Source organism: Sylvia atricapilla, chromosome Z (genome assembly GCF_009819655.1).
Source record: "Sylvia atricapilla isolate bSylAtr1 chromosome Z, bSylAtr1.pri, whole genome shotgun sequence".
NCBI classification, from domain to species: domain Eukaryota; kingdom Metazoa; phylum Chordata; class Aves; order Passeriformes; family Sylviidae; genus Sylvia; species Sylvia atricapilla.
The window spans coordinates 51,685,119-51,701,428 of NC_089174.1; the positions used below are offsets into that span (position 1 = coordinate 51,685,119).

Here is a 16,310-nt window from a genome sequence, read left to right on the forward strand (position 1 = left end):
CTCCAAAAGTGTTTTTTAAATTTTTCTTTTTGAGAAGTTACATAGTTTTTCATGTTTCCTCTAGTTCTGCAAATTAAACTGTGTTTTCTTGTTAGGTCAGCTAATAGAAAGTTACATGACAGCAACGATGGTTTAAGAAGCGCACTTGAAAACAGTTTCAGCAAGTACAATAGATCATTGGTATGTATTTATGATTTTGTTACATTGTCATGGAAGGAGTAAGAATCAACACAGCAAATTTAAGTTAGTACCTGAGTGAGTACTCAGAAAATTGAGTTTTATTTAATGGAATAACTGTGAGAATACTCCTGTGTAGTTTTGTTAGATTTTACTTACATTTTGTAAAATAATGCAAGGTTTATTAGAACATAGCTGCTTTTTGAGGCACTCTGGAAAGTAACTTTTTTTTTAATATGCTGTGATTTTTAATGAGGTGAATAAATCAAGAGTTTCTCTTGTGCTAAAGGGAATGTATTTGTGTTGTGTATGGGAGTGTCCTACCATTGACAACACACTTTCTCAGAAAACTGCCCTTTTAACTTAACTTGAACTTTTTTTCCTGGCAAGTCACGGGGAAAATGAATAGCATGGACTACTAGATAGAGACCTTAGTCAGACTCTTTTGGGCTCTCAGAACTGCACTGGAGTCTCTTTTAACAAATGTCACCTGACATCCTCCAAACTAGAGAAAGAAAGACTTGAAAGTAAAAAAACCCTACTCTACACTGTCAATTTGCAGTCCTGTGAATTCTGTTAAAACTCTTAAAACTAATGATTTGGCATCATAAGGAAAGCAGATAGCTTTTTTAGAAGGATGGAAGCAGAATAATGGGCACACAAAGACAATACTGGACAGGAAGGAAGAAAATAGGGGGTCAGGTGACTGTTCCAGTATTCCATACCAGTGAACTGAGCACTTTTTGCTGGTACAAGGTACCAGAGATTCGCTACAGATGCAACAATGGATACCATTTCCTACTGTCATGTAAATGAGCATATTACAAAGAAGACAGAAGCTGTTTCCAGTGAATAAATGTATGGAGGCACAGCAAAATGTACAAAATATTTGTCACAGTCAAGACCTTTTCTTCACTATCTCTCTCAAGAGCTAGGCGGTAGCTCTCCTGGAAATAGCCCAGCTAGTGACAATTCCCCTTTCTATTTAGTAGTCAGCATGCCATGGTCTAAATACCACTTTTCAAATAATTCAAATTAAAAAAAAAAAATGCTTAGCATTTCAGAGTCTTCAGGTGGATTAAATCACCCTCTTGGTAATTCTGTTGTCTTTTGTGGTTGAACGTGTGTAGTAGGTTCAGTATAAAGGCAGTGGTGAAGCCTAAATGCTCTAGGTAATAGGTCTTCTGACACTCAGTAATACATAAACTATGAGGTTTAGCTAAATGTAAGGAGCTAAATATATATATGTATAATATAAAGAAGCATATATTAAATACATCCAGTTTGTAATTTTGATGATGCACACTGTTTTTCTCAACAAATCTAGATACTTCCTCTGTGTTCATCAAAGTTATAATGCATTTATTATTTTGCAGCGGTTAGCAAATACCTCACCAGGAAGTACCATTTCTAGACGCAGTCCTAAATTTAATGGTGAGCATTCTCCTTTGAACCCACGGTATGACAGGTAAGCTGGGCTTGCTTCTGTTAGTTTGAAAATGACTTGTTTTAGAAGAGCAGATTACTGTTAAGTAAGAGACAATGGTTGCGTCTGATTTAGAAGTAATGTATGACCATAGCACATGATCCAGAATATACTGAAGTCAATAAGAGTCTTCTCAATTACTTCAGAAAACCCTCTTCAGTGGAAGCCATAAACTTACGGAGAATTCAGACAGCCTCTTGTCCAGTCTTGGCCTCTTTTGATTCTAGTTTGATTCTCAGTGTCATTTCTCCAAGAAACTGTAAAACTCTCCTTTGATAGCTTTACTCAGTACTTGAGAAATAAAACATTTTTGGTTTTGTGTTCAGCTTGTGTGCCTTTTTTCCCATGTAATAATTACTAATGTGAGCCTGGTTCTTCAAAAGAGTAAACCACCTCATCTCACACTGACATGTGAGAGTAGTGAATGCACTTGGATATGAGTGGGATAAGAGTACAAAACCAGTAAGTTATCTAAATGCAATTAGATGCTCAGAAGTATTTTTTTCTGTACTTATTGAATACAGATCATTGATCAGAGCTTCCTCGCATCATTTCAGAGAGACACTGGAGACAATGGAGTGCTGTAATACTGTCAGTCATGCTGTGCTGTCATACTTGGTTTTTTTTAAACAGTTAGATCCATCAGCAAAAGTGTGTGTCCCTACTCAATCCCTACTTTTCTTTCAGTGGTATTCCAAACCATAGAGAGATCTATAATAGAGGTCTTTTTAATCTGTGTTTTACATTTTGGTAGAAAGAAAAGTATCTTGGATAGGAATTAAATTGACTTCTGCTTCATGCCTATAATATCCCCATTCATTCTGTAGTGTCATTTTTATTCTGTTGTCTCGATGTGAGATGTGTTTGCTGGCTGTAAAGTTTTGGTTGTCACAAGCTGTTTCCTTTTTCAGAATGCACATAAACTGTATTCCCTTATGTTAGACCCTCTGCAAATTTTTAGAGGCATCTACTCTAAGTTGCATATTACATTCAGTAATTTTCTGAGGGCGTAACTAAAACTTCTCTGGAGGCTTACTTATGGTGTTCTCTGTGAATATTTATTACTATCTGCCACATGGTGCAATCCTTACATTTCCACAAAAGTGAGAAATACAAGCTACTTTAGAAGGAATTTTATGTGGTAGGAATAAAGCTTAACCTTAACATGTGATTTGATAGTATCCAAAAACAGAAAGAGATGTGAATGCCCCCAAACCTGTTTGTTTTCAGTACTTGGTCTCCTGACATCAGATCAGCCTTAAGAGGTATTGGTTTGCATACTAACGTATTTCAAGCAATTTGTTCTAAAAGGTATGATTTTTATTTTTTATCTGTAAGATTCATCTTGGTCTAACTTGCTTTCAGCATATATGAAATTCCCAGCATTGAATTCATGGTTCAGGGAAATTGAAAATTGCCTACTAAGCTTTATTTCAGGGAATGCCTGACAAGCTCAGCTTTGTTATATCATGAACTCTTCTTCTGTATTTCAGTGATTGAAAATAGGCCAGTAGGTGCATGAATACAAAGACCATGTATGCTGTGATATCCTGTAGCTAAGATCATATGCATTCATGTGATTATTCACTAGCCTGAAGGGGTGTAAATTAGATGGTTCTGAATGTTACTGCATGGGACAGTGATGCCACTGTCACCCTCTTTTGGCCAGTTGAAGGGAAGAATTCAACACAGTAACAACTTCATGATTTGGTGATTTTCCCCAGTGTATTGTCCTGTGTTGTGCCATCACAGGGGAGCCCCTCTGGGAACGAGCTGTTAGTACAAGGATTGATGCTGACCTTGTCTGGTTTAGCAGTTCAGTGCATCACATCCATTCCTGACAGGGCCAGACCCTTTCTTCTCTGCTGTGACTTGGAGACCTCTACTGCCTCACTTCAGTTGATGCCTGTCTCTTTCTTGCTAAAGGAGCACGATAATGATTGTAGCCACTGTAATCTTTTTTATAAGATTGGGTTTTTTTAAGATTCACTCTATTAACCTTCCTTTTCTGAATGAAAAAAAACCAAAAGACTTTTGAAGGAAGGTTAAGGGAAAAGAGAGGAATTCTGTGTAAAAGTTAATGTATTGTATCGCCTACCAGACGGTAAGAAAAATTTTCAGTGACTTCTTCTAACATTATTGATCTCCTGAACTTGGCTGCTCCCTCTTCTACAAAGCCGCCTTCTTCTGCAAATTTATAGCTGTTTCTTATTGGCATGTGTGCCTCTGTGAGCAAATGTATTCATTTAAATGAGATACAGTATGTCAAGGTCATTTTATGTCTTAGAGTAGGCTAAATTAGCTAAAACATCGTATGTATTTTTCTTTTTCTGAATTTATTTTTAGATAGGCTTTTTAAAGTAACAAATAGTCATAATTACTGAGACTTGGGAAGTCATCATCAGTAACACAGATTAAATAATTTGATCTGAGCTTCCCAAGATATATGATTGAGGAAGAGAAATTTTTAGAAAGGCAAGATACAGATTGACGTATAGTTAAACTTAACATTAATATTTCTAAGAATTGACTGTTCCAGAAGGGCTCATATATGTTTGGGAAGAGCAATTATTTATTATTGGAATTTTTTATATGGAGTAATTTATTTTTCTCCCTCCAATATTTTCGTATTAGATCATCTCATTCGTCTTGTGTCGATGAAGATTATGATTCATTAGCGCTTTGTGATCCAATGCAAAGGATAAGCTGTGAAGTTGACAGCTTACCTGAGAGCTGTTTTGACAGTGGTTTGTCTACCCTGAGAGATTCAAATGAGTATGATTCAGAAGTGGAATATAGGCATCAAAGGATTTTTCAAAGGTCACAGTGTATGCAAGAAGGCTTTGGTGGCGATGCTTCTGATATAGATGTAAGTGCCAGATTTACTCCTTCTCTGAGAAAGGCTTTTAATTGGAGACAAAATTAGCTTCCTGTTTTTATAATAAAATGGATCTTTGTCCACAGGCCAGTTAAAAGCAAGTATGTAGGTCATGCACATTTAAATTTATTAGTGAAAACTTTTTTGAGAATGTATAAATAGTTCTCTTTTTTTTTTACATTTTTTGATACATTTTTGAGCTAAGAACCTAATTTTTGAAGTTTATGTGATTTTTGAAGGTTGTTAAACTGTATGCGGAAAGGAGCTCATTTTGTAATGATAAAAGAGCAGATAGAACTAAAATAGTTTTCCATTCACTTCCTCTTACTATGCTGTAACAGTGGAGAAAAAAGCATGTATGAGATAGAATATTGGTAGTGCAAACATTGACTTACAGGCTAAGTCTGGGAGAATTAAAAAATCTAAGAAAGCGTTACTGTGTCTGTTTTATTGTTAGTAACATTGAAAGAGTAACTGAGGACTGCATAGCAAAAATAGTATTAAGCACATTAGAATATGTATTTTTTTAAGGTAAATAATTTGCTGTGCATTTAGTAGACATTAATCTCTGTGGAGACATCGCTGTGAATAATGTTGATTACAGCTGTGCTCTACTTAATTTAGCTTGAGTAGTAATAGCATAGAGGATAATGTCTTTGGGGAAGATGTTTGTGAAATAAGCTTTGAAATAAAGTATTGTCACAATTGTTTATTGTGACTATGTTTTAAGCTGAAATTTTTATACAGAAATTAATTTGCTGTATTTGAGTACTGAAAGAATGGATGCTGAACAATAAAAATGCTGTAAGACAGAAAGTAATTATAGTAGACAGCAAAAATAAATGAGAACAGAATAATCACAGTATTTTGATTAGAATTGCACAGCTGTATCTGATCATTTATCTCTGTTTAATCCAAACTGTTAAAATATTTTAATCAGTCTTAGCTGTGCCTTTCCAAAAAGCATACTTTTCTCACCAGAGAACTAACTTGTACTTTCAGGTTCCAGAGATCAGGGATGAAGAAGCATACAGCCCTGCTAGCAGCACTGCAGCTTTAGACTGGAAGCCGTCACGGCCAGTAAGTCGAAGCAGCTCAGTTGCTTCAACGAGGAAACATATATCTGCTCTCACCCTTCAGGTAACCAGTTCTTCGGGTTAAAATGGAAAATGGAAAAATTGAAAAGAATGATACAGAGGGGTTTTTTAATGAGTTGTAATAGAGGGATTCTTTTTGTTTTCAGTCAGATGCAACTGAATTCACTCCAAAATACCCCAGTTCAGAGAAGGCTTACAAGATTGTTCTTGCTGGAGATGCAGCAGTGGGAAAATCCAGTTTTCTTATGAGACTTTGCAAGAATGAATTTCGAGGCAATACCAGTGCAACTCTGGGTATAGTTGGTGTTCTTAAAATATTACAATGAATTTCATTGTTATTTTGGAGTGAAGTGGGTGATAAGCTTGCCTTTGTTATTGCTTGCTGGTGTTTCCTGGATATACACACGAAGTTTCTCACGAAGGCTGTGAGGTCTAATTGAGTACTAAAGCTTAGTAATAACAGCTGTTTGTAGAGGACAGTAGGGTACTGGTCTAATTTAGCTTTTCTTTATGAAGCCTCTTTCTGAATAACACAAGGCACCAGAGAAGGAATATCAATGTAAGGAACTTCCAGTGTCTGTATGAACTTTTCTGCCTTTTTCACTGCTTTCTTGTTTTTTCAACACTTCTTTCCTTCGTATTTTGTACTATCCTTTGATGTCTTTCATACTGTTTTTGTTGTGATTTCTTCAAAATGTTCTTGAAGCTTTGGTTTAACTACAGCTAGAAGGATTTCTGGCTGACTTCTTGTGTATATTAGTATAGTTGTTACCTAACAACCTTAAATCTTAACGATTCCAAAGTTGTAATTTTGTCTTCCAATGAAATCATGCTTAAATGTTTGTTTTATTGCCTCTTGTAATGATTTTTGTTCTAATTTTTCTTTTTCTTCCTTGATACTTGAAATCAAGTTTTTTGTAAAACATTTTAACTTCTTTAATAAAATTGTTTAGACAAATAAAGGAGCAAGAGATCTTATTTGTTTTTCAGAATGCAATTTGAATCAATTCTTCAGGGAAAAGACAAATAAATTCAGGGGATTTTTGCAGTTCAGAAGTATGTGCATGACTGACTGAAGTCTCATAAGCTATTAATCATAAATCATAATCTCATAACTTAGAGAAGAATTTTTGAAAAAACATTGTATATAGCCCCTATCTTTTAATTTTCCGTGGTTTCTTTAAGATTATTGATGGGTTTTTTTAGACTATACACATGATTCTTTTCAGGTGTGGATTTTCAAATGAAAAGACTAATTATTGATGGAGAACCTACAGTGCTACAGCTGTGGGACACAGCTGGGCAGGAGAGGTCAGTGATCCTCTGCACTTACCTAATTTGAATTCTTTTGTTTGTAAAACTAATTTGCCTTTCTTCATCTAGCTAAAAAAAACCTGTTATTTGTATGGTCCATATGTAAATATCTGTAAACAGATGCAGTTTTTCTCTGCTGAGACATCAAGACAGGTGGAATATTTTCTTGTTAGTTTAGGTGATGCTTGAGGTAACCTTTCTTAGCATTGAGAGAAATAGTTGAGGTTAACCACAGGATTAATGAATTCAATCTGCATGTCCCTCCTTGGCAATTCTAAGCAGCGGAGGACATGCACATGGTTTCTTCTGCTTTTAGTCTTTAGCTTTCTTTGTTCTTATACATCTATATTTTTAAACAGTCTTTTTCTTAGAGATTCCCTTCACTTCCTCCCCATTTCCCATTCTTTCCTTGAAAATCCTTGTCCTGATTTGCATTGTATTTAGTATATAAAATCTTCTTTCCAAATACTTTGGAATTTTGCCAAAAATACCTTTGTGTGTTGGTGAATTTATATTCAAGATTCTTCAATATTGTGTGAAATTCCCTCAAAATCCTATGACATCTCTACTTGAGAGCCATTACTTCTTTACCAACAGTTTTTAATGTTTAGTAGGAGCTTAATCTAGTGCCATGGAAGTCAGTTTACTATATTTATTGACCAAGATTTGTATTGGCCTGTATGTAGGTAAAGATCCAGTCAGTTTTCTCTCATGTAATAAATATGTGAAGAATGTTTTAATACCCGGTATAAATACATAGTTACTGTATTTGGATGAGAAGATTGTAGGAAGTTGGTGAAAGAGATGATTGTAGTTGATCATGAAACCCTGGAATAATTTTACTGGATTTCTATCTTTTTCAAAGGAAGTAAAGTGAGCCAATTAATTTAGGAAGTTACTTATAGGTGGATTCTAGAATCATAGAACCATTAATGTTGGAAAACACCTCCAAGCTCATGGGGTCCAACTGTTAACCTAGTACTGCTGTGTTCACCACTAAAACATGTCCCTGAGTGCCACATCCACACCTGCCTGTTGAACACTTCCAGGAATGAGGATTCTGCCACTTCTCTGGACAACTCCTTCTAATGCCTGAACACCCTTTCAGAGAAGAAATTTGTTGTATCATCTAGTCTAAACCTCTCCTGGCACAATTTGAGACTAGATTATCTGTAATAGATACACTGTAGATGTTTTGATATACAAAATATTGATTGTTGTTTAGGACAGAATCCTGTTGATCCTTGATCCATTCAGGACCAGGTTTTATGAATTCATTGTATTATATGGAAAGAATTGTTCTCAGTAGTGAAATTAAATAATGCTGTGTTCTTAATGATGTTAAACTGAACTACTATTTGATAATGTGGCCTTATACAAATATTTTCTTTTTTTCTTAAAGATTTCGAAGTATTGCTAAGTCATACTTCAGAAGAGCAGATGGTGTCTTACTACTATACGATGTAACATGTGAAAAAAGCTTTATTAATGTGAGAGAATGGGTGGATATGATTGAGGTAAGACCCTTACATATATACAACTTAAAAGCTATGCTTCACAGCATTGTTAGCCTTATTATTTATAAAATTATATTAGATGTAAATTGTAATTAGTCAGACTGGAGGCTGTCATAGAAATAAAAGCTACATGGAGGTCCTAAATATATCCTGACGTACTCAGTTAGAATTCAATCTGATATATCTTTTTGTGTTAAAGAATGCTGATGATACTCTTCCTGTTCACTTCCTTTTGAAATGAATGTGGCAGCACATTTCAGATACCTTCTTGTGGATGGCTTGAATATTCCTTGGAGTTTTTTCATTTTAAACCAATATACTAGATTTTGTAAATCAGCTATAGATCAAGTGAAATTTTCAATATTTCTTTCTGCTTGTACTTCCTGGTTTTTTATTTGAATATGGATTTGCATTTAGTGCAAGGATTTTTTCTCTTGTGCTGAGGGTGTTTAATAGGAGGGAAAGTGGCAAGCAAAATACTTAGCTCATCTTCTGTGAAAGCATTTTCTTTTAGTTGTGGTATAGGAGTTGGTTACTTCTTCCCTTAGTAATTTTGTCATTACAGCATTTGGATGCAGTAATCCATTCCATTAGATTAACGTAACACATTAAATTCCTTTTTGGGAAACAAAACTTACAGGAATGGAAGCACATCTTTGCAGGCTGATAGTTAAGGTGACCGCTTACATTTCAAGTGGTTTATAAAACGTTCTCAGCATAGCTTTCATAATTTGTGAAATTTTTTTTATTAGTGTGCAAGACTTTGTGGAAGGGGAATTGGTATGACATAATGATGCTAGCCACTTCTTTGTATTCTGAGTGTTGTAGCAATAAGAAAATAAAATTTTCTTTACAGGATGCAACTCACGAGAATATTCCAATTATGATGGTGGGAAACAAGGCAGATCTCCGTCAAGATGTTATAGAACAAGGGCAGAAGTGTGTGCCTATAAACTATGGAGAAAAGCTGGCTATGGTAAGGTCCAAGTGTACCTCATTAGTATAAAATAGTCTTAGAAATTTTAATCTGAAAACCATGTGAGAAACTAGTAAACAAAAGTAATTTCCTGCTCATTTGTCCAAGTGAAGTAATGAGGACCCATGGATATTTTCCATTAAACTGTTGTGTTTTGATGGTGTTGGCTGGGTTAAATCACATCTTGGTATCTGCTGAGCTGAACTTCATTATTGGCTGTGAAAGACTTCTCAGTCTTTTTCGTAAAAAAGTGGATGGACAGAAGACTGAGTTTTTCTGCTGCCAAACAGAAGTTGCCAGTTCAGATATGAGGCACACTATTGACCAATTTGTGTCTGTCCAGATTTTGTGTGGAGTGTTTTCATCTTCAAGAGACTCTCTTGTATTCCTTCCACATCTGCAGAAAGGAAAAAGGAATTCTCTGGTACATACAGAAGTGTGGACAAAGGGGTTTTTTGCGTTTATTTATATGGGGTAAAAGAAATGCACAAATCTTTTATTTTGTAGAATAATGGGAAGAGCCTTATGGGTCTTGAATGGCTGACTGCTTGCTAAATTGTTTGATTATACTGGGGCAGATACCATGTCTTTTTCCTATGGAATGATGTTTTTTTGGTTAACCTACAATACTCAGATGCTATAGTTATAGTTGCTAGCAAGTTAAGTAACCTGTCCTGGCAACTTTCTTACTGTTTTGCAGTCTTGTGCACAAGCAGATTGAGTTTGGGCATTAAGCTTATAATATGGTTTTTATTCAGTTTATTAATTCAGAATATATTAATTATAAAACAGAAATAATTAAAATTTTTTGCTGTTTTATTTCACAATACTAACGAGAATGTGTTGGACAATGAAGAGCACTAGAAGAAATCCTATTCATTTAAATATACTGTCATTCTTTGTGTTATTCAGGAAACAATTTGAATGTAATTGAATGTACCCATTCTCATGGGAACCATCTCAGATCAGTTAGCTTAATATTTTGTTTTTCCTCACAGACTTATAATGCACTATTCTGTGAAACAAGTGCTAAAGATGGATCTAATATTGTAGAAGCAGTTCTTCATCTTGCTCGGTAAGTAGCCATGTTTCTATTTTCACCTAAACACATCTGAGAATATTTTATAAAAAGGACGTATGTGAATATACATAGAAAGATACACACATATTTTGCAGATTGTTCCAATGTTAAAAAAATTTAAAGAAAATACTATGTAAAATCATTGTAGATAAGTGCAAGATGGGATATCTTCTCAGTTTAATTAAGTAATATTTTTGCTTGAAAATATTAAGCTCTCTCAATAGTTAATATTTAAGCCAGGACTCAGTTAAAGTGCCCAAATTTTAAGACTAGTTTGCTGAATTAATTGTAATTTTAATTGTACATGGATTAATTTTCTTAACTCTTTCATAATTTATTTTCAAATGTAGTAATTCAGTGTGTAATTATTTTTTAATTCTTTCACACATATATTAATATGTATTCAGTTTTATCACTGACGGTTCTAATTAGACATATTTTCTTTGATGTTCCCTTCTCTAAATTATTTACAAGACAGAAATTCTGTTTATGTTCATTTAGTACCCTGGTATTTCTATGATAAATATTACAATTCTACTACCTTTTCAAATAATTTTTGGTTGAAATATAATTTTAAAGGCTAGTAGTCTGTAATCCATAATCATTCATATGTACACAGCTTCTTTGTCTGCATTTCTAAAAAAACATCCAACAGCATGCATTTTTTCTGTGAAAGTAAATTTATACTTGAAATTGGAGTTATTTGGTTTTATACTTAGAGCTATGAAGATACTCTTTTTCTATGGTAAAATACAGAAACAAATTAAAAACTTCTCAAAAGAAATGGAAGATAAATCAGAACATGGGGAGTTATTAGTATATTGGAAAAATTGTTTTTTATCACTATGAATAGCATAGAAATGTCAATATGATTCCCAAATTTGAAACTTAGGAGAGATGTTGATTCTGTGCTCATTTACACTGTATTAACCATACAATTATGGTGATGAACTCTGCAATATATAGTGGGAAAAAATAGAAGAGTGAACATGAATAGAAGTATGTTAATTCCACGCCTTTTTGTTTGTTTGTTTTGTTTTTGTTATTTTTACAGTGAGGTGCGAAAACGAAGTGATAATCAAGATGATACAAGATCAGTAACCAGCCTGGCTGGGACACCTGTCAAAAAGTTGGCACTCACAAAAAACTGTTGTAATGTTTAAATGACAGATGATTTTCCTTATTTAAATAACTTATATATTTTAAAAAAACCAAGCCAGCAACCAAACTGAAATATTTCAATTGTGTTTTCTTTTCATTATGGATTTATGCATTTGTATATTTAGAAGCTACACCTAATGTTAAAAATCCAGACTCTACTTTCTATTCATTCAAATTGGAGAAATTACTTCACCCCATAGACTCTGGTTTCACTTTTCTCAAGTAATATAATTCAATGCAGTGACCTCAGAATCAATGCTACAGTAGTCACTGTGTACAATATTGTAATATATATTATTGTCTCTACCTGTCTGTTTCTTTATGGGATCAGTATTTTTAACATACAGAACTTAGTAATATCCAATATCACTCACAGGTAAAGAAAAAATTACAGCCTCCGTTAATTTAATCTCTTTTTGATCATGTCTGCTTATCTACTTTTTGACAGCATCAAGTATGTATTGATTAAACATTTCTTAAGAAAACTCCAAACTGTCAAGGGTTGCCTAGATCCAAGTAATCCCTAAGTTTAGGGGAACCAGAATGGTCTTTGCTAGGAGAAGACAGTGGCAGGTGCATGGTGTTCTGTTGTAGTTCCTCAGAACTTTGCTATTTAGAATGTATTTCGAGTGTTGGGGTTTGAATAAGAACTGAGAAACAGACTTTAAATCTGATCCTACACATCACAGGTGAAAGAAACGTTTGTCTGGACTATTACAGTTTGAAATTCCAGAGAGAATGTAACACCTGTGATATGTAGGATTGCTGAAGTGAGTTATGATCTAATATCTTGCTGCCTGATTAGGCTAGATCATTATTGTTACTACAGAGCAATACGAGTTGTAGTTTTTCCCTTGTTTTTTCAAATATCTTCTTTTCAGTCAGTAATTGAAGGATTGTAATAGTATATAGGAGTCTGATTTAATAGATATTTTTAATGCATTTTTTATAAGTGTTCAATCAGCAGGTGGAATAATTGCTACACATGCACAAGCATTTGTATAAATTTTTCATTGAAAGAGAGCCCTGTAATGAACAGCAATCACCTAAAAGAGAGTTCCTTCGCCTGATTTTAGAAATGTTCTGAGATACTTACCTGGGGGTGGCAGCTTTAGGTGTCAGCATCTCTAAACACTGAGTTACTATTGCATAAAATAGCTCCAAAGAGTTCCACAGTGTAGTAAAAAAATTATGGGCATTTATATAGTTAGCGATCAAAATCCAGTTATTTTAACTTTTACTGATTTTGATCAAAATAGGATACGACCTTTTCAGAGCCAGCAAACTGTTGTCTCCTCTGTTTCCATTAATAAAGCATCTCCAACCTGAAACCCCGTTCAGTAAATCAAACTTGGATAAAATGTTTAATCACCTGATGGAAAACCCATATGACTAGCAGCTGTTTGCTGCACTTTATCAGCACTATATGTGAGCACTGTATGGCCTGTATAAATGTGGGGGGTCTGAGAAACAGGGTGGTTCATAATTTACAAAAATTAGAAAGGTTTCAACTAGGAAAAATATTGTATCCTTTCAAACCTGTAATCAGTGCAGCTAATCCTAAAACTTTTTAACAACAGAGAGAAATCTAGTGACAGAATGAAGAAGTCATTATTCAAGACAAAACATGTTTGGTAAGGGTTTTTTGAAGTAGTGAGAGGATCTTCATATGTTCCCTATCTCCATGCAGGAGAATTCAGGGTTATAGCATCTTCCCACACAGCAGTACAGGAAGCCTCAGTGCAATTCTGAGACTTACCTGAAGCAGGTGGCAGGACACTCGTGTACCAGGAATATGCCATATCACATACATATTGTTTGCTGTTAACCCTATATCATTAAAAGAAAAAAATGGCACAGTTTCAGTTAGGTTCTTTGAGGAGAAAAGCCAGATTTAACTGACCGCATTGATGAGGGCCTCTTCTATATTCTCTGTGTGCACCCTTCCCTCTGTTGATACGAGTGAAGTGGAAGTAAATTTAATTTGGAACGTGTTTGCAGTAGGGAGAAGAGAGGAAGATTATACAGTGCTTGGTTTGTGAAGTGCAGGCATTTGCATTTTCTCAGGATAAGATCATGGTTATAAGCTCTTATATTCCAAAATGTTTCTCCTTCAGTGTTGTTAACTTGGAGGGCCTGGACTGAGGATCAGTGTTCTCTGTGTGTGTCCTGAGCTGCTGTGTTTGACCAGCTCTGTGGTCTTCTTGGCATGCAGTAAATTAGGTGCAATGTTTGCTTAAACATTATTGACACACCTGCATGAGCAAAGTGTTTTGGCTGGATACAGAGAATCACATAAAGTGGTTCACAGTTAGAATTTGTGGAAGTGATTTTGTCCAGCTTTCCAAGGACCCAAGCAGAGATGGACTTTTGCCAGCCATAGATTTGGATATCTGTGGGTTCGGGTAGCCAGCCTGTGAAAATGCCTTAAGACAGAGGTACTACCACCATTCTGGGCAACATATTCTCATAATTGTCCTCCTTTTCTGGACAAACATTTCTCTTCATGTCCAACTTCAGTTCCCCAAATGACTACAAATTTATAGCAGTTTTCCAACATTATATCATCTCCTGCAACTAACAAGAATTTTACTATGATCTTGGTGACTTCCCTTTCAGTATCTGCAGATCTCTTTTGGCCTTCTCTCCATCAGTGTAACAACATCAGGAGTATCTCTTGCAAAGTATCTCTGGGTTCCCCATCCCAGAATTAGTGGCATGTGTGCATGTGTAGCAATTGCTTTAGTATCTAATATTTTTCTCATACAGAGGGTGCCGTGTGAATATCCATGTTTGTAGAGAGGCTGGTGGAAGGTATGTGAGTTCAGGGACCTGGCTTCACAAGTTTTTCCCTCTCTGCAGGTCGCTGAGGTTTTAGGTACTTTTGTTTTTCATTTATTTTAATAATCAAAATCTATCTTATATTATTTAACCAAATTATGTAGCCTGAATCCATTTATTAAGTTCTGTAGTTTTTTTGTGTCATGTAAAGCAGCTTTAATTTGAAACAGTGTTGTTTTCTAAATAAGATTCAGGGTTGAAGGTTGTTAGCTGTTAACAAAGTTTTACCTTGGAGTAAATTTTTGATCAAGGACTAGATGACTGAAAAAGCACTATTAAATGGGGATATAGCTATATAGCTCAGTTGGAACTCATTTTAGAAATCCTGTTATGGTCAGCTCCATCATGTCTTGAATGGTCACATAATACCATGTTTAATTCATGTTAAAGCAAAAGAACCTGGAAAAATATTTAAATCAAGAAATTAAAGAATGTATTTATACATGGAAATAAAGCATAAATTTTTCTGCTGTTTTGCTTTAAAAGTTTACCTTGTCTTCAGCCTAAAAGGTAAAATGGCAAATGTCAGCTTTATGCTTTGACATGGTTGCACTATTGTTCTTTGAATGTTTTTATGGTTTTGTTTAGTACACAAGAACTATTCATTTAATTGCACAAATTTATTTTTTTAGTTAGTGGAAGTTTCCCTGAATATCTGTATTTATTTGAAAATGAAAAGTCTTTTGTGTTTTTCCTTGTGATCTGTAAATAAATTAATTTTATTCCATTGACATGGAAACATTATTTTATCCTGTATTTTTGACCCTTTTTAATTGTAATTTATTACATATTTCTGAGGCAATTATTTCTGTGACATGCTCCAAAAATGTTTTGATCACGTAACCTCTTGTAACCACTTTGTGCCTATTTACCATATTTTAGTGGCTTAACAAGACAAACTGCAGCTTCTAACTTCTGTTACGACCTTACATGGCTTAAGTATTTTTCTGTGTAACTACTTTTGTATTGACTAGAAAATCCTCTGTTAGGAAAAAAATTACAATTATAAATCTGTACAAGATACTAAAGTGTAGTTTAAGGAAAATATCTATAGGCCACTCCTTCAAGGAGCATCATTTAGCTGTGCATACATGCAGATCTCCAAATAAAGTAATAGGTTCTGTGCTAGTGCAGGCAATCCACATAACCTTTTAAAGAGGTTTTCTATTTTTTCCCCTATCCACTGCTATACAGCAGTGTTAGAGGTAACATTTTAGGTAATACTGTAGTCAGCAATCCCCAATGTATAAACCAATGAGAGAAGTATATTCATGTAGTCATGGTACTTCATTATATTACAAAGAAACATATTTTCAAGATGTTTCTAGCTGTGTCAGATAATTATAAAATGGACCAATATCTCATGTACAGTTCCAATGGTCTTTACCACTACCTCTGCCAGACTTGATATAGCGTGCAATTCTCTCTAACCCTGTCTGGGCTACTTATGGGTTAGAGAAGCTTTTTAGGTTTTTTTGTTATTAATCTTGCTCTGTATTACTATCAGTCCTAATCCTCTCTTATTGGTATCCTTAGGACTGGTAATATTATGTCATTATTAATTATTTTTGAACTTTCATTTTGAGAAAACTTCCTGTAAAAGAAAATCTGACTCAATATATTAAGTGTTAGTAACAAGTAAAACCAAGCTGTGGAGGTTTCCCACTGAATATAAAAGGAATTATGTAAAAATATAATTGTATTTTCATACGAGTATGAAGAAGAAATTGTGCCTATTGTGTGTTCATCTTTCAATAAAAGTCTGTATATTCTATAAATAAA

The 16,310-nt window shown here is 34.5% G+C and overlaps 1 protein-coding gene across 1 annotated transcript in view; it reads left to right on the plus strand.

Annotated features, from left to right (window-relative positions):
• Positions 1–11,990, plus strand: part of RASEF (RAS and EF-hand domain containing) — a 29,785-nt gene extending 17,795 nt beyond the window's left edge. Inside the window, exons 8-17 of the mRNA XM_066338434.1 lie at positions 96–180; positions 1,554–1,645; positions 4,298–4,532; positions 5,544–5,681; positions 5,785–5,932; positions 6,868–6,949; positions 8,355–8,469; positions 9,326–9,445; positions 10,444–10,520; positions 11,581–11,990. Coding sequence (XP_066194531.1) covers positions 96–180; positions 1,554–1,645; positions 4,298–4,532; positions 5,544–5,681; positions 5,785–5,932; positions 6,868–6,949; positions 8,355–8,469; positions 9,326–9,445; positions 10,444–10,520; positions 11,581–11,689 — 1,201 coding nt within the window. The 3' untranslated portion in view covers positions 11,690–11,990. The remainder of the gene's footprint in view (positions 1–95; positions 181–1,553; positions 1,646–4,297; positions 4,533–5,543; positions 5,682–5,784; positions 5,933–6,867; positions 6,950–8,354; positions 8,470–9,325; positions 9,446–10,443; positions 10,521–11,580) is intronic.
• Positions 11,991–16,310: the final 4,320 nt, after the last annotated feature.